At 45.1% G+C, this 26,268-nt stretch overlaps 2 protein-coding genes across 4 annotated transcripts in view; both read left to right on the top strand.

Annotated features, from left to right (window-relative positions):
* LOC126980960 (uncharacterized) overlaps window positions 1-10,343 on the top strand; it is a 41,621-nt gene extending 31,278 nt beyond the window's left edge. The window contains exons 2-3 of the mRNA XM_050831444.1: window positions 6,426-6,578; window positions 8,648-10,343. Of these exons, the coding sequence (XP_050687401.1) occupies window positions 6,426-6,578; window positions 8,648-9,409 (915 nt within the window). The 3' untranslated portion in view covers window positions 9,410-10,343. The remainder of the gene's footprint in view (window positions 1-6,425; window positions 6,579-8,647) is intronic.
* Window positions 1-26,268, top strand: part of LOC126980966 (uncharacterized protein KIAA1522-like) — a 78,435-nt gene that overhangs the window by 32,022 nt on the left and 20,145 nt on the right. For 2 of the 3 annotated variants that reach the window (XM_050831523.1, XM_050831467.1), the window contains exons 1-2: window positions 12,722-13,680; window positions 17,666-17,748. The gene's annotated coding sequence lies outside the window, so the exon portion shown is untranslated. Of the gene's footprint in view, window positions 1-12,721; window positions 13,681-17,665; window positions 17,749-26,268 lie in introns of those variants that run through there. The other variant, XM_050831484.1, reaches the window with a different exon arrangement.

Genomic DNA, 26,268 nt, shown 5'->3' with positions numbered 1-26,268 from the left:
CCTCCTCCTCCTGCTCCTCCTCCTCCTCCCCCTCCTCCTCCTCCTCCTCTTCCTTCTCCTCCTCCTCCTGATGCTGCTTCTGGTTCTCTTTATATTCCTTCTATTCCTTTATTCTCTCTTTCTTCTAATATTTTCTTTTCTTCTTCTTCTTCTTCTTCTTCTTCTTTTTCTTCTTCTTCTTCTTCTTCTTCTTCTTCTTCTTCCTCCTCCTCCTCCTCCTCCTCCTCCTGTTCCTGCTTCTGGTTCTCTTTCCTTTTCTTATATTCCTTTTAATCTCTTTTTCTTCTCCTCCTCCTCCTCCTCCTCCTCCTCCTCCTCCTCTTCTTCCTCCTCGTCCTGTTTATTTCGTGTTTTTGTTCTTCTTGTTGTTTGTTATTAAATTAGAGGAGGAGGAGGAGGAGGAGGAGGACCATCATCATCATCATCATCACCATCATCATCATCATCATCATCACCACCATCATTATCACCATCATCATCATCATCAACAGCAGCACCATTAAACTTATACATATTCTAATCTTTATCATTTCCATCATCATTTCCTCGTTCTTCACTCATGGGTACGCGAGAGACGCTTCATTATCTCCTCCTCCTCCTCCTCCTCCAAGGCTACCATCAGTAAGTTTAGGAGAATGTGTAGGTGAGGCGTGGGCGAGGGTGTAGGCGAGAGAGAGAGAGAGACGAATGAGTAAGTGGAGAAATAAGAATAAAAAAAAAAATATAAACAACAAAAAAATAATATTATAATGTGTTAAGGGTTTCAATTTGCATATGTTTTTTTTTTTTACCTTTTTTCAATGTTTTATTATTTATTTTGTTGTTAATTTTATGCGTTTATTCATAGTTTTTTTTCTGCTGTTTGTTTTGGAGTTTAAGAGAAATATTAATGAGAAGGATGTTGCAATTCTCTCTAACTCTTTATTTTTATTTAATTTACGTCATTTTTATATCTATTCTTTTATTTTGGTCGATGGAACTTATTCATTATTATTTTATTAGTAGTATTTGTTATTAGTACGTATTAGTATTTATTTGTATTATTTATTAGTATGATTAGTATTATTTATTAGTATTATTTATTAGAAGTATTTATTTGTTGTATTTGTTATTAGTACCTATTAGTATTTATTAGTATTCTTCTTTATTAACTTTTATTTATTTAGCATTATTTTTCCTGTTATTTAGTGTACGTTTATATCTCATCTGCGGTTATTGTTATTCACACTAATCTAACGTATGGACGGCGTATAATTATGAAAGGGTCACTAATTCAAATCGCGCAGAGTAGTGTATCAAAAGAGAAGAGCGTCACTGATCTAACTTATCCCTAGTAGCGTATTTAAAGGTTCACTAATTCTTCTCTCTCTCTCTCTCTCTCTCTCTCTCTCTCTCTCTCTCTCTCTCTCTCTCTCTCTCTCTCTCTCTCTCTCTCTCTCTCTCTCTCTATCTATCTATCTATCGCCTTTTTTTTATCTCTTGACATTACTTATTTACAACCTTTCAAATGTTTTATGTATTTTTTTTTTTTATTCCTGTTCATCACCACCTCAATTTTTTTTTTTTTTTTTTTTATTTTCTTCATACCTGTTATTAATACTACTAATGCCCCCCCTTTTTTTTTTTTTTTGCTCCACGTGCGATGTTTATTACCTGTCTGCTTTTTTTTTTTCTCCATTTATTACTACTTCTTATTATATTGCGGTAGTTCATTATATCGGCTTTTTTTTTTTTTTGTCTGTGTGTGTGTGTGTGTGTGTGTGTGTGTGTGTGTGTGTGTGTCGTCACTCTTATCAGAAGCGCTTGTTTTTGTTGTTGTTCTTATCTCATTTAATTGATGTACTCTGCATACTATACGCTCTCTCTCTCTCTCTCTCTCTCTCTCTCTCTCTCTCTCTCTCTCTCTCTCTCTCTCTCTCTCTCTCTCTCTCTCTCTCACCTATATTTCACCTCCATGACGTAATCTCAAACACCTTTTTCTTACCTATCACAGACACCTTTTTCTAATTAATCACACATACTTACCTTTTTTTTCCTACCTCCCGCGGCGCCCTCCTTCCTATCTCGTCTGGCAGCTGTGGACTTTCGACTTTAACTTCACCTTTCTTTATCCCCCTCTTCTTTTATCCGTACCTATTTTAAGAGTACACCTGGGGAGCTATCACGTACCTGTCTTTTCAACGTGGCAACAGTGTGGTAGCCTAGCAATCAGTGTAGAAGGTCAGGGCTAAAGGAAGGGTTAAAGTCTATATTATCAGACATATCGATGGCAAGAGCGTCCTCCCTACCTTGTACAGTACCGTACATATCTGTTTATCTATCTATCTATCTATCTGTCTACTTGCTTACCTGCCTACCAACTGACCTACCTACCTACGTACCTGCCCTGCCTTACCTTCTATTTAACTCTTACCTTGATGAGTCTCCTAACACCCTTTCTAACCCGTTCACCTGTCTCATTTATCACCTGTATAATCGTTCTTTAATTAGTGCTTTCATATTAGTTTTTTTTGGTATCTTGTGTTTTTTTATATGAATGTTGAAGTTTCATTTTTTCTGTATTTTTTTCTTATTTTTTCTTATTTTTTCATATTTTTATCCCTATTTTTCTTATGGTTTTGTTTTGGCTTTCTTGGTCTGTCTCCTTGAACGTATAAAAGGAATAGATAAGAAAATGAATAGATGAATAAATAACGTAGCTTCCCATTGCCGTGTCCGTCTTTCCGTTTTCTTCGCGTTACCTGCGTGGATTTCCCTTTGAACACCTTAATTAACCTCCCACACCTGCCACACACACACCTGTCCACCACCACTCTCACTATTATACACCTGTTCCTCCTCCACCTCCTCCTCCTTTTTTCTCTTGTACCTTCCCTGTCCTACACACACACACACACACACACACACACACACACACACACACACACACACACACACACACACACACACACACACACAGACCTGTCTTCCCCATGTGGCCTGTCTTCTCCCTTTCCTCCTCCTCCTCCTACACCCATGAGTTTCACCTCCAACGCCTCCCCCCCCCCCCCCCCCCACACACACACAAACAAGTCTTCTCCATTGCTCCCTCCCTGTTTCGCTTATTCTCCTCCTTCGCCCTTTGACTCACCTCCACCTGCCCTTACCTTGCCCTTCCTCCTCCTCCTCCTCCTCCCCCCCCCACTCTCCTTCGTCTGTATATGCTCCATTGGTTCTACGTCTACCCCCCCCCCCCCCCGCCCCTCTCTGCCTCCCTCTCTCTCTTCCTCTCTCTCTTCTCCTCTTCCTCCTCCTCCTCCTCCTCCTCCTAAAGTGGTGCACAAATACATACTTGCGCCCAAAACCATAACCTGTGTGTGTGTGTGTGTGTGTGTGTGTGTGTGTGTGTGTGTGTGTGTGTGTGTGTGTGTGTGTGTGTGTGTCCTTCGAAGTATGCTCCTCTTGTTTTGCGTCTGTCTTTTCTTTTTCCTTTTTTTTTCTTTCTTTTTTTTTCTTTTTTTGTTTTGTTTTGTGTGTTGAGAGGTGCGTAAATGCATTCCTAACCAGCCTTTCCTTTCCTCCCTTTCTCTCCACCTCTCCTTTCTTTCTCTCTCTCTCTCTCTCTCTCTCTCTCTCTCTCTCTCTCTCTCTCTCTCTCTCTCTCTCTCTCTCTCTCTCTCTCTCTTCCTTAGTGCTCTCCTTCCATCCTTCATTATCCTCTTTTTGTTATTTTCCTTAATTTTCTTTCCTTCTCTCTCCTCCTCCTCCCTCACTCTTTTTCTTCCTTTCCTATCCTTCAGTTTCCTTTCACTCCTCTTAAATACTTCACATGTTTCACTCTTTCTCTTTGTATATATTATCTCGCGCATTGATTCAGTTCATTTCCTTCCTAACATCTTAATATACTCTATTCCTGCTTCTTCACCATATATCTTACCTGTTAACTACTACCTCTTATTTCCTTTTCTCCTTCTATATACTCAACTTGTTTTACTTCTTTCCCTCTTTGTCTATGTTCTTTAGTGCGTTGATATAGTTTGTCTTATACTTGACATACTTCACCTTAGTCTTACCTATTCTCCTACCTTTAATTTACCTTTCTCTCCTATGTCCTCCACTTGTTTTACCTCTTTCCTCCTTGTCTCATATTCTCTAGCGCGTTGATGCAGTTTCCTTTCTTCCTAACCTATTGTTACATCATCTTACCTCTTCTCTTACTCTTCAACTTCCTTCCAATTCCTATAAATACTCCACTTCGTTTTTACCACTTTTCTTCTTTTCTCATAATCTTCAGCGCGTTGATGCAGTTTCCTCCCTTCCTAACCTTTTATTAGATCATCTTACCTCTTCTCTTTCTTGCTAGCTACTTCCTCTTCAACTTCCTTCCACTTCCTATAAATACTTCACTTCGTTTTTACCCCTTTCCCTCTTTTCTCATATTCTCTAGTGCCCTGATACACTTTTCTTTCTCCCTAACCTTTTATTACATCATCTTACCTCTTCTCTTCCTCTTCAACTTCATTCCACTTCCTATAAATACTCCACTTCGTTTTTACCACTTTCCCTCTTTTCTCATATTCTCTAGTGCCCTGATACACTTTCCTTTCTCCCTAACCTTTAATTACATCATCTTACCTCTTCTCTTCCTCTTCAACTTCATTCCACTTCCTATAAATACTCCACTTCGTTTTTACCACTTTCCCTCTTTTCTCATATTCTCTAGTGCCCTGATACACTTTTCTCATATTCTCTAGTGCCCTGATACACTTTTCTTTATTCCTAACCTTTTATTACATCATCTTACCTCTTCTCTTCCTCTTCAACTTCATTCCACTTCCTATAAAAACTCCACTTCGTTTTTACCACTTTCCCTCTTTTCTCATATTCTCTAGTGCCCTGATACACTTTCCTCCCTTCCTACACCTGCTCTTCTCTCCCTTCGTACTCCTTCACCTCTTCGTCTTGTCTCCTTTCCTCCCCTTCGTCTGGTCTCCTCTCCTTCCGAACGCCTTAGTCACTCACCTTCCCTTCCCTCCGCTTCCTCGAAAGGCGGGTAAATACAACTTGTCCTAACCCTGCCATCTCGTACCTGCTCTCCGTACCCCAGCACCGCCAGCCCCTCTCGTCTTTACCTGCCCTACACCTGCCTTTCTCTGCCTCCGCCTCCTCTCCTCTTTCAAAGTCTTAGTGTGTTTTAGCTTTTGTGTGTCTCTATCTTTCTCTATTCTTTCAATCTCTATTCTTTCTCTCTATTCTTTCTCTCTATCTTTCACTCTATTCTTTCTCTCTATTCTTTCTCTCTATCTTTCACTCTATTCTTTCTCTCTCTATCGTTCTCTCTATCTTTCTCTCTCTATCTTTCTCTCTATTCTATCTTTCTATTCTTTCTTTCCTCTTTTTCACCTTATTCATCATTGTTTTGTTCTTATTTTGTATTTGTGTTCAATCCTCTCTTCTCTTACCTGCCCAATTTCTCACCTTATATAACACACCTGTCTGTCTATCGCCTCCTGATTCACCTTTTGCATCTCTCTCTATCTCTTTGTTCTTTCTATTTCACCTTGTTCATCTTCGTTCTTGTCTCGTCTTCTGTTACCTGTCCAAACTCACACCTTACATAAGACACCTGAATAGTTATCGCTCCCTTTTACCTTTTGCATCTCTCTCTATCTCTTTCTGTTCTCTCTTCTTTCACCTTGTTCATCTTCGTTCTTGTTTTGTTATTTTTTTGTTCTTTTGTTCTGTTCTTTGTTCTTGTGTTTGTGTCTCGTCTTCTCTTACCTGTCCATTTTCACACCTTATATTACACACCTTTCTATCTCTGTCTCTCCTATTTTACCCTCTGTATCCCTCTCTATCTCCTTTCTTTGTTTTCACTTTATCCACCTTTCTTTTGTTTTCCTTATCTGGTGTTTGTGTCCCGTCGTCTCTTGCCTTGCCTGCCCTGACTCACACCTTATGTAACACACCTGGCCACCTGTCACTCCCTATTACCTGTTTAACCTGTTTCCCATTATCTCAAAGGTGAATCACTTGCTCGTCACCACCTTGCTTCGTGTTCTTTTACGGCAGTGGAGGAGATTGAGAGGAAAAAGAATGTTGTATTGGTTCCCTTTTTCCTCTTGCCTACCTGTCCTTTTCCTCCCTCCAGACACCTGTTTAGTCTTTCTCTAATGTAACTAGAAAAAAATATTCGTTGCATTCGTATATATTTATTGTATGGTCAAAATGTTGCTGTTTTGTTTCTGTAGCCTTCCTTGCTTCCCCTCCTCACGTCTGTTCTTTATTTTCATCTTATCATCATACATATTCAAGGGACAGTGCGACGGAGAGGAACACTGAGGCCACGCGCACCTGTAACATAATATCATACCCCCTAACTTTCCTTTTATGCACACACGTGACTATTTCCCGCACACCTGTCTCACCTGTGCCCGCCCTTGCAGGTGTACAACATGCTGATCACCACCCTGTTCCTGCTCTTCGTGCTGACCACCGTGGCGCTGCTCATCTTCCTGCTTATGCGCCGCCCCCCCTGCTGCCCCTGCTGTCAAGACCCCTACGACACCTCGGCCTCCGCGGGCAGCACGGGCTCGCAGGTAATGGCTCGCTGTCTGTCTGTTCGTCTGTGTGTTATTCTGTCTTGTTCTCTGTTTTTGAATCTATCTTTGTGTTTTTCTCTCTCTCTCTCTCTCTCTCTCTCTCTCTCTCTCTCTCTCTCTCTCTCTCTCTCTCTCTCTCTCTCTCTCTCTCTCTCTCTCTCTCTCTCTCTCTCTCTCTCTCTCTCTCTCTCTCTCTCTCTCTCTCTCTCTCTCTCTCTCTGTTTTTGCCTCTGTCTTTCTATGTTTTTGTCTCACTCTGTTTTTATTTGTGTCTGTCTCTGTCTTTTTGTCTCACTCTGTCTGTCTCTATATCTGTGTGTGTGTGTGTGTGTGTGTGTGTGTGTGTGTGTGTGTGTGTGTGTGTGTGTTTTCTGTCACTCTCTACCTCTGTCCCTGTCCTGTTTCTGTCTGCCTGTCATTTTCTTCGTCTGTGTCTGTCAATCTTTTTATCTGTGTCTGTCTGTCTGTCTCTCAGCTAGATCTTCTCCTCCTTCTCTCCTACTTCTCTCCTCCTCCTCCTCCTCCTCCTCCTCATTTTCTTCATAACTTAAGGAATTCCTCTCTCACCCCTCCACCCCCGTTTTGCCTCCCCCCCTCTTTTCGTACTCTTATCCTTCAACCAGTTTCGTTTCTCCCCCCCTCTCTCTCTCTCTCTCTCTCTCTCTCTCTCTCTCTCTCTCTCTCTCTCTCTCTCTCTCTCTCTCTCTCTCTCTCTCTCTCTCTCTCTCTCTCTCTCTCTCTCTCTCTCTCTCTCTCTCTCTCTCTCTCTCTCTCTCTCTCCCCACCCCCCATGACGAGTCCTCTCTTTGAGTCTTTGGAAGTTGTCTCCTTCATCTGGTTCCCCTTCCTCTCCGTCTTCTTTTACCTCCTCCTCCTCCTCCTCCTCCTCCAGACATTCCTATTACCAGCCTCTTCTCCTCATGCTCTCCAAGTGCAGTGAAGAGTCGGAAGAGGAGGAGGAGGAGGAGGAGGAGGAGGAAAAGTGAAAGGAGGAGGAGGAGTGAGTAAAGGGATAAAAATGAAAGTGAACTGTGTGAGGCTCCTGCCGTATGAGAGAGAGAGAGAAACTAGCTCATTTTACCTTTTACTGTCTCTCTCATGCCATCCTACCTCCTTCTCCCTCCCTCCCTCCCTCCCTCCCTCCCTCCCACTCTTGCCATCAGGTTAATTGTTATCTCTCCCGACACCTTAATTACCTGAGTGTGCCCCCCCCCCTTACCCCCTCCCCCCGCTCCACCACCACCACCACCACCACCATCATCATCACCACGCACGTCATACCCAAGGCCTAGTCACATCACCTTCCTCCTCCTCCTTTTCCTCCTCCTCCTCCTCCTCCTCCTCCTCCTCCTCTGCCTACCCACACCTACGTCACCTCTCAAGCCACACCTTCACTTTTTTTTTTTTTCTTCGCTTTATTTATCTTTTTTTTCTCTGTTTCCCTTTTCTTATCTACTTTTTTATCTATTGTATTGTGTGCTCTCTCTCTCTCTCTCTCTCTCTCTCTCTCTCTCTCTCTCTCTCTCTCTCTCTCTCTCTCTCTCTCTCTCTCTCTCTCTCTCTCTCTCTCTCTCTCTCTCAGGACACACTCACCTATATCACCTGCTTTACCCTACCTCCTCCTCCTCCTCCTCCTCCTCCTCCTCCTCCTCTTCCACATCAAATTACCACTATCGTTATACACACTTCCTCGCCACACCCATCCACACTACCACCACCACCACCACCACCACCACTATCACCACCACCTCCTCCTCCACCAATCCACTTTGCACGCTCACGCACATCCTTCCTCCTCCTCCTCCTCCTCCTCCTCCTCCTCTCGTTTCCGCCTGGCCACACCCTTCCTAAGCACACACACACACACACACACACACACACACACACACACACACACCGTCTCCCTCTCCCTCCCCCTACCCTTCCTCCATTTTCCCTCCTCTCCTTCCCCTGCCCACCCTCTCCCTTCTCTCCTTCCCCTCCCTACCCTCTCCCTCCCCCTCCCCCAACTCTTCCACCCTTTTCCCTCCTCTCCCTCCACCTACTCACCGTCTCTCCCTCCACAGGCCGCCAACATCACCTACCTGACGGAGACTCACGGGATCGTCGTCAAAAAGTGGATGAAGGACTCCCCGCCGCCCTACGAGTCGCCCCCAGACTACAGCAGCCTCTCGCCGGAGCTCATTATGGACGCCAAGACGCTCCAGGATCTTGTCACCACTACGAACACGCCCCCGCCGCCTCCGCCCCCATCCCAGGCCTCAGCGGCGGCAGCCCAAACCACCCTCCGTCAGTATAGCAGCAGTAGTAACACCCATCACCTCCACCATCACGCCTCTTCTGCTGGTGCTGGTGGTTCTTCGGCGGGGCAGGGACAACAGCAACAGCAGTCTTCGTCACACCCAGGAGTCGGCGTCACAGTGGATCGCTCCGCCTCGCCGCTCTGCACGACGCCTCTCTTCAGTGCCGCGTTCTGCGACTCCCCACGCAGCCTCACGCCGACCATCCACCACGACGCGAAGCCCGTTGCGTGCCTCTACGACCGCTCATCATCACCCATCTTCACCCAGTACGCGTCACCGCCCGCCCTCCGCCACAAGTCATCCGCCTCCTCCTCGCCCTCCGCCTCGTCCTCCTCGGCCTCCTCCTCCTCCACCACCACGTACATAGCGTCCGTGGCGGCGCCCTCTGCGGTATACGGGCAGGTCACTCCCTCGCCGCCCAGCTACGAGAGTCTACAGCAAGTTTATTGCCACGAAGGAGGAGGAGGAATGGTAGGAGTGATTGGAGGGCTTGGAATAGGGAGGAGGAAAGAGGACACAAGATAAACTGAATGGAGAGAGAGGAGTAATTAAGGAGGGAGAAAAACACTTACACGAAACGATGCAAATACGGAAAAGATAAATGTGTACGTGGAATTGAACGCAAACAAGTGAGAGAAATGATTTTGTGGAAGTGAGTAGATGAGTGTAAAAGAAAGACGAAAAAGAAAAGAGAGATAAGGGCATGAAAAGAGTGGAAGTTAAAGAGAAAGAGAGAGAGAGGGAGTAAGTGAGTGAGTGAAAAAAATAAAGTGAGGTAGAGAAAGTTTTGTAGAAGTCAATCTCTCTTTGCTTCATCGATTTTATATGGAATGTGTTTTCGTGTAGACAGCCTCCCTTCTCTTCCCTTCCCTAGCCTTCCCTTCCCTTCCCTTCCCTTCATTTCCCTTCCCTTCCCTCCCCTAGCCCTCCCTTCGCCTCCCTTCCCTTCCCTAGCCTTCCCTTCGTCTCCCCTTCCCTAGCCTTCCTTTCCCTTCCATTCCATTCCATTCCCCTCCCTTCCCTTCCCTCTCCCCTACCCTTCTTTACCCTTATCCTATCTCTTCCTTATAGACTTACAGCCCCTTTTCCTTCCTCTTCCCCTTCCCTTCTTCCCTCTTTCTTCTCTTTCACTTTTCTTCATCCTTTTTTTTCTCTTGCCCTTCTTTCCCCCTCCCTTTCAGCCTACGTTGTTGTTGTTGTCGTTGTTGTTCATTACCTCTGGAGTGACTTAGGATAACTTGCTCATGTGGGGAGGCGTAGAGGTGAAGAAAGGTGGCCAGGAAAAGCTCTTGTACCTTACCTGACCTAACCTATCCTGACCTGACCTAATCTTACCTCACATCAATTTAGTTCCCCCCTTAACTTGCCCATCTTACCATACCTTTCTTTACCTCTAGCTAACATTAACTGACCTTCCTTTACCTTATCTTATCTTACCTGTCCCTACCTGACCTTACCTTACCTTATCTTACCTGACCCTACCTTACCTTATCTTACCTGACCCTACCTTACCTTACCTAACCTTATTTTACCTGACCCTACCTTACCTTACCTTACTTTATCTTATCTTACCTGACCCTACCCTACCTTACCTTACCTTATTTTACCTGACCCTACCTGACCTTACCTTACCTTATCTTACCTGACCCTACCTTACCTTACCTGACCTTACCTGACCTTTCTTAACATCAGTCCTTATTGCTTCCCTCCTTATTTCTTCTTTCAAAACTTGGTCTGTCTTTCTCCTTTCTTTCTCTCCAATCCTTCCTTTCTTCCTTCCTTCCCTTCCTCTGTGTCTCTCTACCTCCATCATTATCACCTCCCTTCCCTCTCCACCACAACCACCACCACCACCTCGCCGCCCCTCCACCAGAGTTCTTCCGTCCATAGTTGTGATTTGTTTACTGAGTTTATTAAGAGTGTGTTGTTTCTGCCGCCACCACCACCACCACCACCTCCTTCGCTGTCATGTATTCTCTCTCTCTCTCTCTCTCTCTCTCTCTCTCTCTCTCTCTCTCTCTCTCTCTCTCTCTCTCTCTCTCTCTCTCTCTCTCTCTCTCTCTCTCTCTCTCTCTCTCTCTCTCTCTCTCTCTCTCTCTCTCCTCTTTCATCTTTTTTTTTTTCATCCTTGGTGTGTGTGTGTGTGTGTGTGTGTGTGTGTGTGTGTGTGTGTGTGTGTGTTTCAGTCAGCCATATTTATTTGTCTGTTAATTCTGTTCTTGTTTTGTCTTTGTTTAGTGTTTCTTGAACGTTCCTCATTTGTCTGTTATTTATTTCTATTTTGAATCTTTCCATATTTATTTGTTTATACCGTATTTTTCTTTCCATTCATTCTTCCTCCTTTCCTTCCTTCTTCCTCTCCTCCCTTTCTTCTTTCTATTCTTTTTTTCCTTCTTCCTTTTGCTTTTCTCTCCTATAATTCCTTTCTTCTACCCACCCATCTATCTTACCCTTCCTTCTGTCCTTCCTTCCTTCCCTTCATCCTTCCTTTCCTCTCTCCTTCCTTCCCTTTTTTCCTTCCCTTCCTTCCTTCCTTCCCTCCCTCCCTCCCTCCCTTCCCTTCCCATCCCTTCCCTTCCCTTCCCTTCCTTCCTTCCCTCCCTCGTACATTAATATATTCGTCCTCTCAATAACCATGACCTCCTATCTTACCACTATCGGCAACCACAAGTGACAGATGCTAATTACTCTCTCTCTCTCTCTCTCTCTCTCTCTCTCTCTCTCTCTCCTTTCCAGCACCTCTAATTTTCATCCTTTCTTCCCTTACTTCACTTTCTACTCCTTTCATTTTTCTTTTTCCTTCCTTTTTCATTTTACTGTTATCCTTGTGCTCCATCATCATCATCATCATCATTATCATCAACTGAGTATATACTTAAAATAATGTCTCACTCTTGTCTTGATAATATAATGTGTTTGTCTTCTTTTCTTCTTCTCTTTTCTTTTTTCTTGAGGGAGGTTGTCAGCTCGTTGAAATCTATGTATAATAATTGTATATATTATTTTCGATTTTATTTTATATTTTTAGCTTTGTAAAATATAAAAAATCCCACTAATTAACTATATATATTACGTTCTCTAAATAAGGCACCAACTACTTATATATATTTTGCATTAATTTAGTCTATAATTACGTCTGCTTTGATTACCTTGTGTATATAATGATAGTAATTCACGCCGTTATTATTATTATACCTTAGTTCATTTTAATCAAGTCTTGTACCTGTTTTTCCTTAGCGTACCAATGGCCTGAACTGGTAGATAATTGATGTACATAAACCACGAGTACTTAAGTTTATAGATGGTACGGTCCTTGTATATTATGATTTATCTAGTCAAGAGAACGAAGAAAAACACCAACAAACAGACATATGGCTTCCTGAATTATGTATGTTATGAGAGACAAGTTTCAGAGACATCCCATGGCTCAGTCTCAAACGCTTTCGGCTCACAACAGATATATCGTACGGCCACAAAGGAAATGATTCGGGTTCTCATGAGGTGTCTGTTATATCCATGGTTCAGAAGCCTTGTCCAGCTATCACTAGGCTCTTAAGACTAACCATGGTATTACCCTAAACCTCGACGAAAGCCCAAAATGTTTAAGAAAATGGGCCATGAGCGAAGCCTTGTCGAACTATCACTAAAGTCTTCCAAATATGTCGAGGCCGGTCTGGCGTTGGCTCCCGCGGGTCCTTTCCTCCCCTCTGCTCTGCCACACAGTCCCAACACCTATCTCTTCCTCTCATATGTAAGCTATAGGTAACATATGAGAGGAAAAAATAGGTGTTGGGACTGTGGCAGCAGAAAGAAAATAACCCAGAATAACATAAACGGACTCGACAATTTGGTTTATAAAGGCTCATAAAACTAACCATGGTAATACAATAAACCTCGACGAAAGTCCAAAAAGTCTTTAAGAAAATGGGCCATGAGCGAAAAGCCTTGTCGAACTATCACTAGGCTCAAAACTAACCTTGGCAATACCCTACACCTTTACGAAACCCTAATCTAATGTGGGTGGGTGTTTAAGCCCTAAAATGTTCTGAGAATATGGGCCATGAGCGAAGCCTTGTCAGACTATCACTAGGCTCAAAACTAACCATGGAAATACCCACTGCAAGCCTCTACGAAAGCCTTATCAATGTGAGTGTGTGTGAGTGTAACCAAGCCCTGAAATGTTTGAGAATATCAGAAATGGAGTTGAAATTATTGCGTGTGAGGTACAAAGCCTTTTCAAGCTAGCATTAGGCTCACAAAACTAACCATGATAGAACCCAAAACTACGTAAGCCTTAAATATGGGTGTGTGAGCCCTGGAAATGTTAGTGATGAAAATGGAGTTTGATAATTGTGTGCGGGGTACGAAAAGCCTTATCAAAACTAGTACTAAGGCTCATAAAACTAACCACCATGGAACTACGGAAGCCTAATCATATATGTATGGGTGTGTGTATGCCCCTTAGTGTTGGATGATGATGGAAATGGAGTTTGATAATTGTGTGCGGGGTACGAAAAGCCTTATCAAAACTAGTACTAAGGCTCATAAAACTAACCACCATGGAACTACGGAAGCCTAATCATATATGTATGGGTGTGTGTATGCCCCTTAGTGTTGGATGATGATGGAAAAAGGAGTTCGATAATTTTGTGTGCAGTACGATAACGGCGTCGAGGAAGAGGATGTAAACAAACCCACGGTCATTTCATCGTCAGGAGTCAGAGAGGGAGGAGGTCAGGTCTTTGCTCCGTTTTCCCCTGACCACGTGACCTGAAGAGCCGTATTTCTTGACCCAGGTGAGCCTCAAGTGTAACGCATTGCTCAATACACTAACACGTAACACAGACTGGCGACTGGCTGGCAGGGCGGGGAGGCGTTGAAATAAGTGTTGTTACCATGAATCATCGTTACTGGAACCCTATGACTATTACCTCTTGCTTTACTATCCTTCACCATCACTACCTTCAATCACCGTTGCCAGATTATCGTACTCAGAACATATCGTATTTACCACTTTCTAACCCAAGAGTCCAACGTTACCAGATTATCGTACGCACAACATTGTATTTTTCGGTTTCTGGCCCATAAATATTGCAAAAAAGAGCATCAATAATTACCGATTTTAACAATACTTATAAATGCATATCGTTATCTTTGTGGGTGCGATAGTTTTTTTGGTCAGAAATCGTCAAAAACAATACGCCAAGTACGACAATCTGGTAACGTTGCTCAAGACTATTGCAAGAAAAAACATCTAACAACTAACCATTTCATTGATAACTGTAAATAAATGTAGTTATCGGGGTGGAGGAGACAGTTCTTAGGTCGGAAATCAGCAAATATAAGAGCCTGAGTACGACAATCTGGCAACGTTAGTCAATGCGCTATACGAAAGGCATTTGAAATAGTGTTGCCATAAATCCCTTAATTCTGAAACCCATTTACTCCGCCCTATTCCTCCCCTTGCTTTACTATCACTACCATTGCTTTACCATCACTACTATTACTACTACTACTACTACTGCGTGAAGGGATCAATGTAGGTGGAATCGGACGTTTGAAATAGTCTTGTTACCATAAATCACCATTACTGGAACCCCATTATATACTTTTACCTCTTCCTTCATTTGCTTGAATACCACCTTACCATCACCATTATTACCACTGCTACTATAACTATCAGTACGTGGAAGGATCAGTGTGTGGGTGGTGGATTAAGAAAGGAAAATTTAAAGGGTATGGAGGGTGGTGTTGAGATGTATGGCAATGGTGCTTGATGTTACCATATATTGCGTTCATCTTGTGTTCAGCAGCAGAGAAGTTGTTTGCCTGATTATTTCTCTACTTGGCTTCAGAAACGAGTGTGTGAAGAGGGAGATTGATTATAAGTGTGTGTTTTCATTAATGTGACTTGTTTGGGGAAGATTATGAACATGCGTGATAGATACGTGAAGATAATTGTGAAGGTTAATTGCTGTACGGTTCATGAAGTGTGTGTTTAAAATAGGATTGTTGGGGGAAGGTTAATATAAACATGACGGTGTGAAGATAATATAATAATTGTGAAGTTTTCGAAATGTGAAGTCAATTAGTATGTAAAGAGAACGGTTCATGAAGTGTGTGTTTAAAATATGATTGTTTGGAGAAGGTTAATATGAACATGATGACGATGTGAAGATAATAATTGTGAAGATTTGAAAATGTAAACTTATTAGTGTGTGTAGAGAGAACGATTTATGAAGAGTGTTTAAAATATGATTGTTTGGGAAAGGTTATGAACAGGATGGTGCTTGTGTGTGACAGTTGTGTGAAGATTATTATGAAGGCTGAGAAATTTTATTAGTGTTATTATTAGTCAGGGAAAGAGATCAGACGAGGAGGGGGGAGTGAGGCGTTTGTCTAGTAAGTGGATAGAAGTGAAATAAATAAATAAAAAAATGGCACCAGAAAAGTAAGAAAAATAATAACTGTAAACTTTGAAAAGACAAATAACTACTCGATTTTTTTCTTTAAGTCGCATTATCACGAAGAGTTAGGATGAAAAGATAATAGACACGAGAGAGAAAGAAAGGAAGGAAGTGAGAGAGAAGAAAAATAGAAAGAAAGAAAAGAAAGAACTGGTATAATGCCTGCTGGTGACGAGTCTGTGCTCTTTGGTCTGTTGGCTCAAATACGATATACAGACAGACAGACAGACACAGACTTCGTTCTAAATAAATGATAAGTGAGACCTTTACGAGCGATGGGGATTTACCATGTGTGTGTGTGTGTGTGTGTGTGTGTGTGTGTGTGTGTGTGTGTGTACCTCCCCAAATATAAATCATAAAAAAAACATTACTTACATACACTTTTTACTTAAGCTTGATGGGACTAAAATTAAATAGGCTAACTAATAATAATTGGAAGAAATCATCTGTTTCAACGCTTACTTTTTTTCCCTCATGTCTTTTTCTAGGCCTCAATATTACCCAAAACTTTTATTTACACCTTTTTCCCTCCTCCATTTCCTCGCTTTTTCCTTCCCATCCTTCCTTTTCTTCCTTGCTTCTTTTTCACTCAGTTTCCCTCTTCCATTTCCTCCCATCCTTCCTTCTTTTCTTCCTTTTTCACTCCTCCATTTCCTCGCCTTTTCCTTCCCATCCCTCCTTTCCTTCCTTGCTTCTTTTTCACTCACATTTTCCCTCTTCCATTTCCTCCCATCCTTCCTTCTTTTCTTCCTGTTTCACTCTTCCATTTCCTTTCCATTTCCTCGCATCCTTCCTTCTTTTCTTCCTGTTTCACTCTTCCATTTCCTTTCCATTTCCTCGCATCCTTCCGTTCTTTTCTTGCTTCATTATCACTATTACCATTTCCTTATTCCATTTCCTCCCATCCTTCCTTCTTTTCTTCCGGTTTCCCTCTTCCATTTCCTTCCCATTTCCTCCGATCCTTCCTTATTTTCATTCTTTCTTCCGTCTCCCCTTCCCAACTAGCCTACTGACCCTCCCTGTCATTCCCATTCCTCATTAACCCATATCTCACTTTAAACATTTATTTTCACCCTTTTCCCGTTTCCATTTCCTCTCCTTTACCTTCCCATCCCTCCTTTCCTTCCTTCCATCACCCCCCTCCCCACATAGCCTAATAACCGTCCCATTCCTTCCCATACACTCTTAATCCGTTTTCCTTTACTTTTTTTGGCCGTTCTCATCTTTATTTATTGATTTCCATTTCCTCTTCCTTTCCTTCCCTACTTCCTTCCATTCTTTCTTCCTTCCTTCCTTCCTTCCTTCCTTCCGTCATCCCTTTCCCACATAGCCTAATTACCCTCCCTATTCCCTCATCCACCCATTTTTTGCAGTTTTTATCTTCATTTATTGGTTGTTGTGTATTTAAATGACTTTTTGATAGATGATATTCGTGTCTGTGTTCGTAGAGGCGAGTTTTATCATTGTGGCTATTTCTATGCGTATTTCTGAAAGGACGGACAGACAGACGCTTTTGGCAGACCTTTCAGATTATGTGCTAAGGAACTCAAAATAATCATCATATAATAACGAAAACGAGAGAAAAAAATATTAATGGATGTTTAGATTTAATAATGGGAAACTCCAACAAAATTTTATGCCGATGTTACTAATTATATCAAACCGATTTTTCCTCCCACATCTCATATATTTTTTTTTTTTATGCCTTCGCCCATTTCATTCATTCATATTGTTCATTCATGTGTTCAACGACGCTTTTTTGAGACCTTTTCGACTCTTTGACACTTGTAAGCTTTCCACGGTGTCTGTTTTACATGTGCAGTTTACAGTAGCAAGTGTGTAGAATTTGTATTAATATTTTATATATGTTTAATAAAAAATATACAGTAACGGGGGTGTGTGATTATGCCGGTTCTTCACTTTAGCTTAGTGTTGACAAAGGTCTTGTAAATGGTAAGATGCACCACTCGGATTAACTCCCATTGGGGAAATAATTATTATACTCGGTCGACGCTGGATAACACACTTTTATTACAGATTAGCATAGTCTTAGGTCAATCTTTTCATTAACTTTTTTTATGGGGAACTAGGGTATTCTAACTAACTTCAGACTGGACTGCCTTATGGTCCGACCTCAAGGCAATTTTTTTTTATTAACGATCAGAATAGAAAAAAAAAATACTATGACTTGAGAGCCTTAGTCAACCCAGTCCTACATAAAAAAGCTAAGTTATTCCTCCCTGGTTTAAATGTTTTGTGAAGTTTATTGATTCCTCCATCCGAAAGAGGACTAATTAGTACTTTCCCTCTGCAGCCAAGGAAGGAAGGAAGGCTTGCACACCGACCCATGGCTTGCAGCAGAGGGCGCAGAGTTGTTCAGATGCAAATTCCTGGCAGGTAAGCAACTAAGGTGTTGGGTTATCGGAAGGGACACAAATGTAAAGTAGACATATAAGATAAATCCAAATCAGGTGGAAATTTTTTAACTGGGAAATGAAGTCGCTGCTATTCTGTTAAAGGCTAAAACTTCTGGCAATTTTAGTAGTAGTAGCAGTAGTAGTAGTAGTAGCAGTAGTGTTTTGTTGATGTTGCAGTATTACCCCTGATTAACCACTTGATTTTTAAATGGGGCAGGGCGCGTATATCACATTTTTTTTAGTAATACTACTTTTGAATGATCCCATGATTCATAAGAAATGGAAGATGGAGATGCAATAGAAAATGGAAGAGAAAAGGAGACTTGAGAGATGCCTAACTGACGGGAGGAGGAACACACGGAGGAGGGTTAAGCAATGGATTTTTGTTGTCTGTTGCTGGTGGTCCTACACTAACTGGGTGTTAGTGGGTGGAGGGGTGGGCTGCAGGGTACGGCTGCAGGAGCAGGCCGCGATGGCGATGACATCGAGTTTTCCGTGGCGGTCAATGGTGACGTGTTTACGCGTCCTCCTGGGTCCGGCGAACGGGCCGTCATATGGCTGTTAGCAAGGGGCTTCTTTGGCGGCGTCCACCCATTGTTACGAACACGTGTGTGCAGAGGTCGGTCTGGCTTACGGGTGATCTTGGAGGGTGATGTGGTGGCGGCACTGGTTGGAGTCTCTGCATGGCGTTCTTGAGGTTCCTGGCGTAGTCCTGTATGTCGCAGGGAGGGCCAAGTGGGCGAGAAGAGCCTCTCCTGGAAGGCGGGTGTGGTGCCGTACAGGAGCTCTGCAGAAGGTGGCCAAGAAGTCTTCTTGAGGGACAGTCGTGCCGAGAGGGGAGGAGCAGAGTCGTAGTCCAGTCGCTGCGTCTGAACTCTTGCTGCCTGTAGCGAGCCTTGAGTTGGCGGTGGAAGCGCTCGGAGGAGCCATTGACGGAGGATGGTAGCTGGCGGTCTTAATCCCCAAGCGCGACACCCAGGTGTTGACGAGGGAGGCTCTGGCGATGGTGTCCGTTGTTATGTGATGGGGACAGCTTCGGGCAGCGTGAACCTGTCAACGCAGGTGAGAATTGTGTGCCGTTGGAGTATTGGAAGTGGGCCGACGGTCAGCGTGGCGTGTTCAGTCCTGGAGGATCGGGGCGTGAACGCTGCTGGAGGTCTGGAGTTGTGGCGCGTCTTAGCAAGCCTGGCACTGGACGCAGGTGCGGGGACATGAAGCCTGCACCTTATTGATCCCCGTCCATATGAAGCGTGTCCTTGTTGATCGTTGTGACGCTCGGATCCCAGGACATCAGAGGTCGTGCAGCTGGTCCTGATGTGGGTACCGGTGGTTCCTTCGGCAGGTAGGGCCGGTGTGTGGCGTGGAGTGCGTCCAGCGTACAGGTGCACGTTGGTCCCTTGGAATCGACTCGCCTCAGGTCTTCAGCGGGGTTGTCCCTCAATTGCTGCCAGCTCAGGACGGTCGACTTGGTCTTGCAGCATGGCGGCATAATCGATGAGGGAGGAGGATGTTACCAGAGATGTTACGGGAGAGAGCGTCGGCGGGATGTTGTCTTCGCCGCTGACGTACCGGATGTCTGTCGTGAACTGAGAGATGAAGTCGATGTGGCGGTGCCAGCTGCCTGGGAGGAAGTAGGTGGACTTGTTGGTGATGAAGGTTGGCAGGCTTGTGGGTCCGGTGTATAGCGAAATTCCCGGCCTTCGACCTTGAAGTATCTGAAGCGCTTCTGACAGCCTTGTAGGCTCTGGAAGTTCTCTGACGTTCTACTTCTTCTCGGCGTTGGCCGGGTTCTGTAGGGAAAGATGCAATGGGTCTTCTGGCTCCGTTTACGTGCTGTTGCAAAGACTCCCACCAACGCCGGTGTCTGGGCATCCGTGGAGATTGAAGCGTGGCGTCTGGGAGGTGGGAAGCTGGTGTAATGAGTTGAGTGTGTGCCTCCTTGGCTGGGAAAGCTTGGCTTGGAGTACAGGTCAGGCGATGTGACGGGACTGGCCTCTCTTGCAGGGGCTTGATCATGGGTAAGTGGCTGGAAGATGGAAGGCGCAGTGGAATGAAGCGGTTGTAGTAATTGATCATCCTGAGGAACTGCTTGAGCTGGCGCTGAGTTTGGCTTCGGGAACTGTTGAATGGCGTCGCCCGGGAAGAGATGGGAGTGATGCCTGAAGGAGAGACGGTGTGGCCGAAGTCGACGGGGAGGTACAACCAAACCTCTTGTCAACGCTTATCTGGATGCCATAGTCCTGGAGACGGGCGAAAAAACACTCTAGTTGGCGGTTGTGTGTGTCGGCGTCAGGACTGAAGGTTTGGGGGATTCTTGAGTCCAAAGGGCATCCGTACGTGCTCGTACAAGCCGAAAGGCGTTCTGGAGCTGGCGGGCGAGCCTGGCGTATGTTAGTGGTCCGGTCGTCTTTGATGGTGGTGGGTATGGTGCCGCCGCCTGCTGCTGCCGTTCTGGTGGAGACGGATGTTATGATCCAGGAGCTTGCGAGCGACAGCAGCAAATAACCGAGAGGAGTGTACCTCGTAACTCGGGTCACCAGTTGCCAGCGGCAGCCTAGGCCCCAGCGAGCGAAAACAAACATTTCTGTTTGTTTTTCGAGGCAGCATACGTTGTAGCTGGTACAACGCCGTTTAGGTCCGCTAGAAATTAATGTGATGTGATGAATATGTGTAATAGATGAAAGTGTGTGTGTGTTAAGAAGAAGAGAAAGAGATGTGATGAGTTATTAAAAGTAGACTGAGAAGATGGAAGAGAGAGAACGGGATGAGCAATAGAAAATGGAGAGACTTAGAGGGTCACTACAGGGGCACGGCGGGCTATATCATGCTATTGATCCATGTTCATAAGAAGTCTGCAAGAGGGCGCTTGACCTATATACAACGCAGCTCCTGTAAGCCTAATCCCACCTAACCCCACTATCCATGAATTTATCCAACCTCTTCTTGAATGTATCTATGGTATTGGCACCCACGACATGACTGCCAAGCCTGCTCCACTCATCCACCTCCTTGCCTATGTCACTGTTGAATCTGAATTTATCTAATTTAAAACCGTTGCAACGTGTTTTACCTGGCTCTTTTACAACCAAAACCCGATTAACATCCCCTCTATTAAAGCCCTTCATCCATTTATAAATTTCCATCAAGTCTCCTCGTAACCTTCGCCTTTCTAGAGAGTGTAGATTTAAATGCTTGTCTATCCTCATACGGCAACTTTCTCACCCCATGGATCATTTCCGCCATCCTCCTCTGTACAGATTCTAACATCTTGATATCCATTCTATAGTAAGGTGACCAGAACTGAACCGAATAATCGAAATGAGTCTAACTAGTGCGAAGTAAAGTTTTAGGATGACTTCAGCGCTCCTATTGTTTACGCTCCTCGAGATGAAACTCAGTACCCTGTTTGCACGATTTTTGGCTTGGATGCATTGAGCCCTTTAGGACGGAGGTCGGTGCTCACTCAGACTCCCACAGGTCCCTCTCACACCCAGACCTGCTCAGAGGAGTGATATTTAAGGAGTAATTGTGTGAGGGGTTTTGGTGAAGCTGTAAGGGCGCCTCGGGAAACCTGAAGACTGAAAACATTCCTTCGCTTTTTTACGTTGTTCCATTTGGCTGACACAGAAAGGAAACACGATGCCGAAACTTCCTGGAAACAAAAGCTGAGAGAGAGAGAGAGAGAGAGAGAGAGAGAGAGAGAGAGAGAGAGAGAGAGAGAGACAAAAAAAATCGATAGGAAAAATATATAAGAACATAAGGAGTCTGCAAGAGGCCGGTAGGTCTATGCAAGGCAGCTCTTGTGAAACTAACCCCACCTAACATAACTATCCACGAACTTATCTAATCTTTTTTTTAATGTGTCTATGTGTATTGACACTCACAACATGACTGCCTAGCCTGTTCCACTCATCCACCACTCTATTGGTAACAAGAAAAGGCAGGCAACAGAAAGACAGTCTGCTCATAACGAGGCTGCCCGCTTTAGTGGTTTATTCAGATCGACCTGCAGAGTTGATTATGACACTTGCTGTACCTGCGTTAGAGTATGTTTTAAGATAAAGGAGGAGGAGGAGGAGGAGGAGGAAGGAGAAGAAGAAGAAGAAGAGGAAGAAGAAGAAGAGGAGAAAGAGCAAGAGGAGGAAGAGGAAAAAGACGAAATCGAGGACAAGGAGGAAGAGGAGGTGGGGCCTTCTACAGGGCGTGTTCAGCAAGCCCTCCACTTCAATTTACAAATCATTCCTGCATGATGCCCCGGTCACTAAGTTTAATGTTTTCTATTTACTTTCAGACAAAACTTCTCAAAGTTTCCTGTTTTGTTAGGTCCTATAGGAGGCCGTGCGGGGCCTGGGCAGCGAAGGGCCTCTAGTTCCAGCAGCACGCAGCACGCGGGGCCGCTGAAGGGGAAGGCGGGACTGCTCCACGCTAACTCACGGGCGCCTCCCCGGCGGCCTCAACGCGTGGCGCCCCGACGCTGCTTATACAGAAGGAGGTTCATGACCAGACCCCGACGGAACCTGCCTCCATAATTTTGAATGAGGAACATCCCGACGGATCCTCCCTCCGTCCCTTTAAATAACGAACTTCGTGACGGATCCTCCCGCCGCCACTTTGAATGCTGAACTTCGTGACGGATCCTCCCGCCGCCACTTTGAATGATGAACTTCGTGACGGATCCTCCCGCCGCCACTTTGAATGATGAACTTCGTGACGGATCCTCCCGCCGTCACTTTGAATGATGAACTTCGTGACGGATCCTCCCGCCGCCACTTTGAATGCTGAACTTCGTGACGGATCCTCCCGCCGCCACTTTGAATGCTGAACTTCGTGACGGATCCTCCCTCCGACACTTTGAATGCTGAACTTCGTGACGGATCCTCCCGCCGCCACTTTGAATGCTGAACTTCGTGACGGATCCTCCCGCCGCCACTTTGAATGCTGAACTTCGTGACGGATCCTCCCGCCGCCACTTTGAATGATGAACTTCGTGACGGATCCGTCCGCCGCCACTTTGAATGATGAACTTCGTGACGGATCCTCCCGCCGCCACTTTGAATGATGAACTTCGTGACGGATCCTCCCGCCGCCACTTTGAATGATGAACTTCGTGACGGATCCTCCCGCCGCCACTTTGAATGCTGAACTTCGTGACGGATCCTCCCGCCGCCACTTTGAATGATGAACTTCGTGACGGATCCTCCCTCCGACACTTTGAATGATGAACTTCGTGACGGATCCTCCCGCCGCCACTTTGAATGCTGAACTTCGTGACGGATCCTCCCGCCGCCACTTTGAATGATGAACTTCGTGACGGATCCTCCCTCCGACACTTTGAATGGTGAACTTCGTGACGGATCCTCCCTCCGACACTTTGAATGCTGAACTTCGTGACGGATCCTCCCGCCGCCACTTTGAATGATGAACTTCGTGACGGATCCTCCCGCCGCCACTTTGAATGATGAACTTCGTGACGGATCCTCCCGCCGCCACTTTGAATGATGAACTTCGTGACGGATCCTCCCTCCGACACTTTGAATGATGAACTTCGTGACGGATCCTCCCGCCGCCACTTTGAATGATGAACTTCGTGACGGATCCTCCCTCCGACACTTTGAATGCTGAACTTCGTGACGGATCCTCCCTCCGACACTTTGAATGCTGAGCTTCGTGACGGATCCTCCCGCCGCCACTTTGAATGATGAACTTCGTGACGGATCCTCCCTCCGACACTTTGAATGATGAACTTCGTGACGGATCCTCCCGCCGCCACTTTGAATGATGAACTTCGTGACGGATCCTCCCTCCGACACTTTGAATGCTGAACTTCGTGACGGATCCTCCCGCCGCCACTTTGAATGATGAACTTCGTGACGGATCCTCCCGCCGCCACTTTGAATGCTGAACTTCGTGACGGATCCTCCCGCCGCCACTTTGAATGATGAACTTCGTGACGGATCCTCCCGCCGCCACTTTGAATGATGAACTTCGTGACGGATCCTCCCTCCGACACTTTGAATGATGAACTTCGTGACGGATCCTCCCTCCGACACTTTGAATGATGAACTTCGTGACGGATCCTCCCGCCGCCACTTTGAATGATGAACTTCGTGACGGATCCTCCCTCCGACACTTTGAATGATGAACTTCGTGACGGATCCTCCCTCCGACACTTTGAATGCTGAACTTCGTGACGGATCCTCCCTCCGACACTTTGAATGATGAACTTCGTGACGGATCCTCCCGCCGCCAATTTGAATGATGAACTTCGTGACGGATCCTCCCTCCGACACTTTGAATGCTGAACTTCGTGACGGATCCTCCCGCCGACACTTTGAATGCTGAACTTCGTGACGGATCCTCCCTCCGACACTTTGAATGATGAACTTCGTGACGGATCCTCCCGCCGACACTTTGAATGCTGAACTTCGTGACGGATCCTCCCTCCGACACTTTGAATGCTGAACTTCGTGACGGATCCTCCCGCCGACACTTTGAATGATGAACTTCGTGACGGATCCTCCCGCCGACACTTTGAATGCTGAACTTCGTGACGGATCCTCCCTCCGACACTTTGAATGCTGAACTTCGTGACGGATCAGCCATCCGACACTTTGAATGATGAACTTCGTGACGGATCCTCCCGCCGACACTTTGAATGCTGAACTTCGTGACGGATCCTCCCTCCGACACTTTGAATGCTGAACTTCGTGACGGATCCTCCCGCCGACACTTTGAATGCTGAACTTCGTGACGGATCCTCCCTCCGACACTTTGAATGATGAACTTCGTGACGGATCCTCCCGCCGCCACTTTGAATGATGAACTTCGTGACGGATCCTCCCGCCGCCACTTTGAATGATGAACTTCGTGACGGATCCTCCCGCCGACACTTTGAATAACAACTGACTGACTGACTGACCGACTTACTGACTGCGTGATGGATCCTTCCTCCGCCACACTTGACTGATTGACTGACTACGTGACTGATCCTTCCTCCGCCACTCTTGGCTGACTGACTGACCGACTGACTGACTGACTGGCGGGTTATCCCCCGTCACTTGACCGACTGACATACTGACCGACTGACTGACGGACTGACTGACTGACTGACTGGCGGGTTATCCCCCGTCACTTGACCGACTGACATACTGACCGACTGACTGACTGACTGACTGACTGACTGACTGACTGGCGGGTTATCCCCCGTCACTTGACCGACTGACATACTAACGGGTTATCCCCCGTAACTTACTTTCATTACTTACTTCTCTTATATTGAATATGTAATACTGATATATTTTGACCGGGCTTTATATACGAAAGGAAATCGAATCCACCCACTTGTGCAACTGAAATCGTACTTTGCTGTAAATCATTGTAACTTGTCTTTTTTTGGCAGTTGTAGGTGAAATCTCGACTCTAGAAGCAGCGCATCCTACGCTTTTATTTGTTTGAGAGGTTGAACTATCACGGTGTGTGTGTGTGTGTGTGTGTGTGTGTGTGTTGAAAGGTCAGTCAGAAACACGTCACAACATGTCATCTGCCGGTCCATCCATTATCATCTTAAGCCCGCCAGTCAGTCAGTCAATCAGTAAGTCAGTCGGCCAGTCAGTCAGTCAATCAGTCAGTCAGTCAATTAATCAGTTAGTCAGTCCTGCTCTTCCTCCTCCTCCTCCGACCGCGACTAAAAGAGTTATGAAGCGGAGAACTCGCCTTGGAATGCTTTCAGGTGCGCGACGAGTCACCTGCGAAACTAAATCTTGTGGTCACGTGAGCGAGTAAAGATATCCACCATTCCTTGCGCACTCATTTTTCGAGAACCTCACAGTCCCTAAGAGTATATTAACCTTTTATAGTTGTCCGGTTCAGTATGATCGTCGGGATTTTAGCCTCTGTGACGCACGGTACTTGAATTGGGCTGTTTCTTCTTATCTTCGTCATACTGTTTCTTGTTCTCCAGTCGAATGCTCTAACTACTTCGTCCTCTATTTCTTGTGGTGTTCTTTATCGTTTTTCCCACAGTGCTGTTATAAATCTTTCTTCCCAAAGTTACTAGACTGTCGAACTCGGGACATTGCATTTATCTGTTTAAGCCCCGACTGTCGCACTCACACAAGATACGACATTCAATTAAAGTTACCATCAAAAGCGTTAATTATTGATGTCTCTTTTGCAATGATTGTAAAAAAAACAACAACGATAAAGGGAATGACTGAGTACGATAATCTGGCAACGCTGCTTCTTCCTCTGTTGTTGTTGTTGCTGGCTTGTTGCTGTTGTTCGCTCGCCTCACAAGCTCTTTCATTAGCACGCTCACAAGCCTCCTATACTGAGCTGCCCAAACCCACTAGCAGCTGAATATTCATGAGAGTCTATCCTTAAGAGCCAACAATTTTCTTTAACGGACCAGAGAAAAAGAAGATTATCAACGCAAAACAGAAGTAAAAAGAGAGAGATTTGAGGCTACGTAGATACGGTTAGATAGGAATATTAAAAGACG

Source organism: Eriocheir sinensis, chromosome 4 (genome assembly GCF_024679095.1).
Source record: "Eriocheir sinensis breed Jianghai 21 chromosome 4, ASM2467909v1, whole genome shotgun sequence".
Lineage (NCBI taxonomy): Eukaryota > Metazoa > Arthropoda > Malacostraca > Decapoda > Varunidae > Eriocheir > Eriocheir sinensis.
The sequence above is the reverse complement of the archived record's forward strand: the minus strand, read 5'-3'. Positions and strand labels throughout refer to the sequence as shown.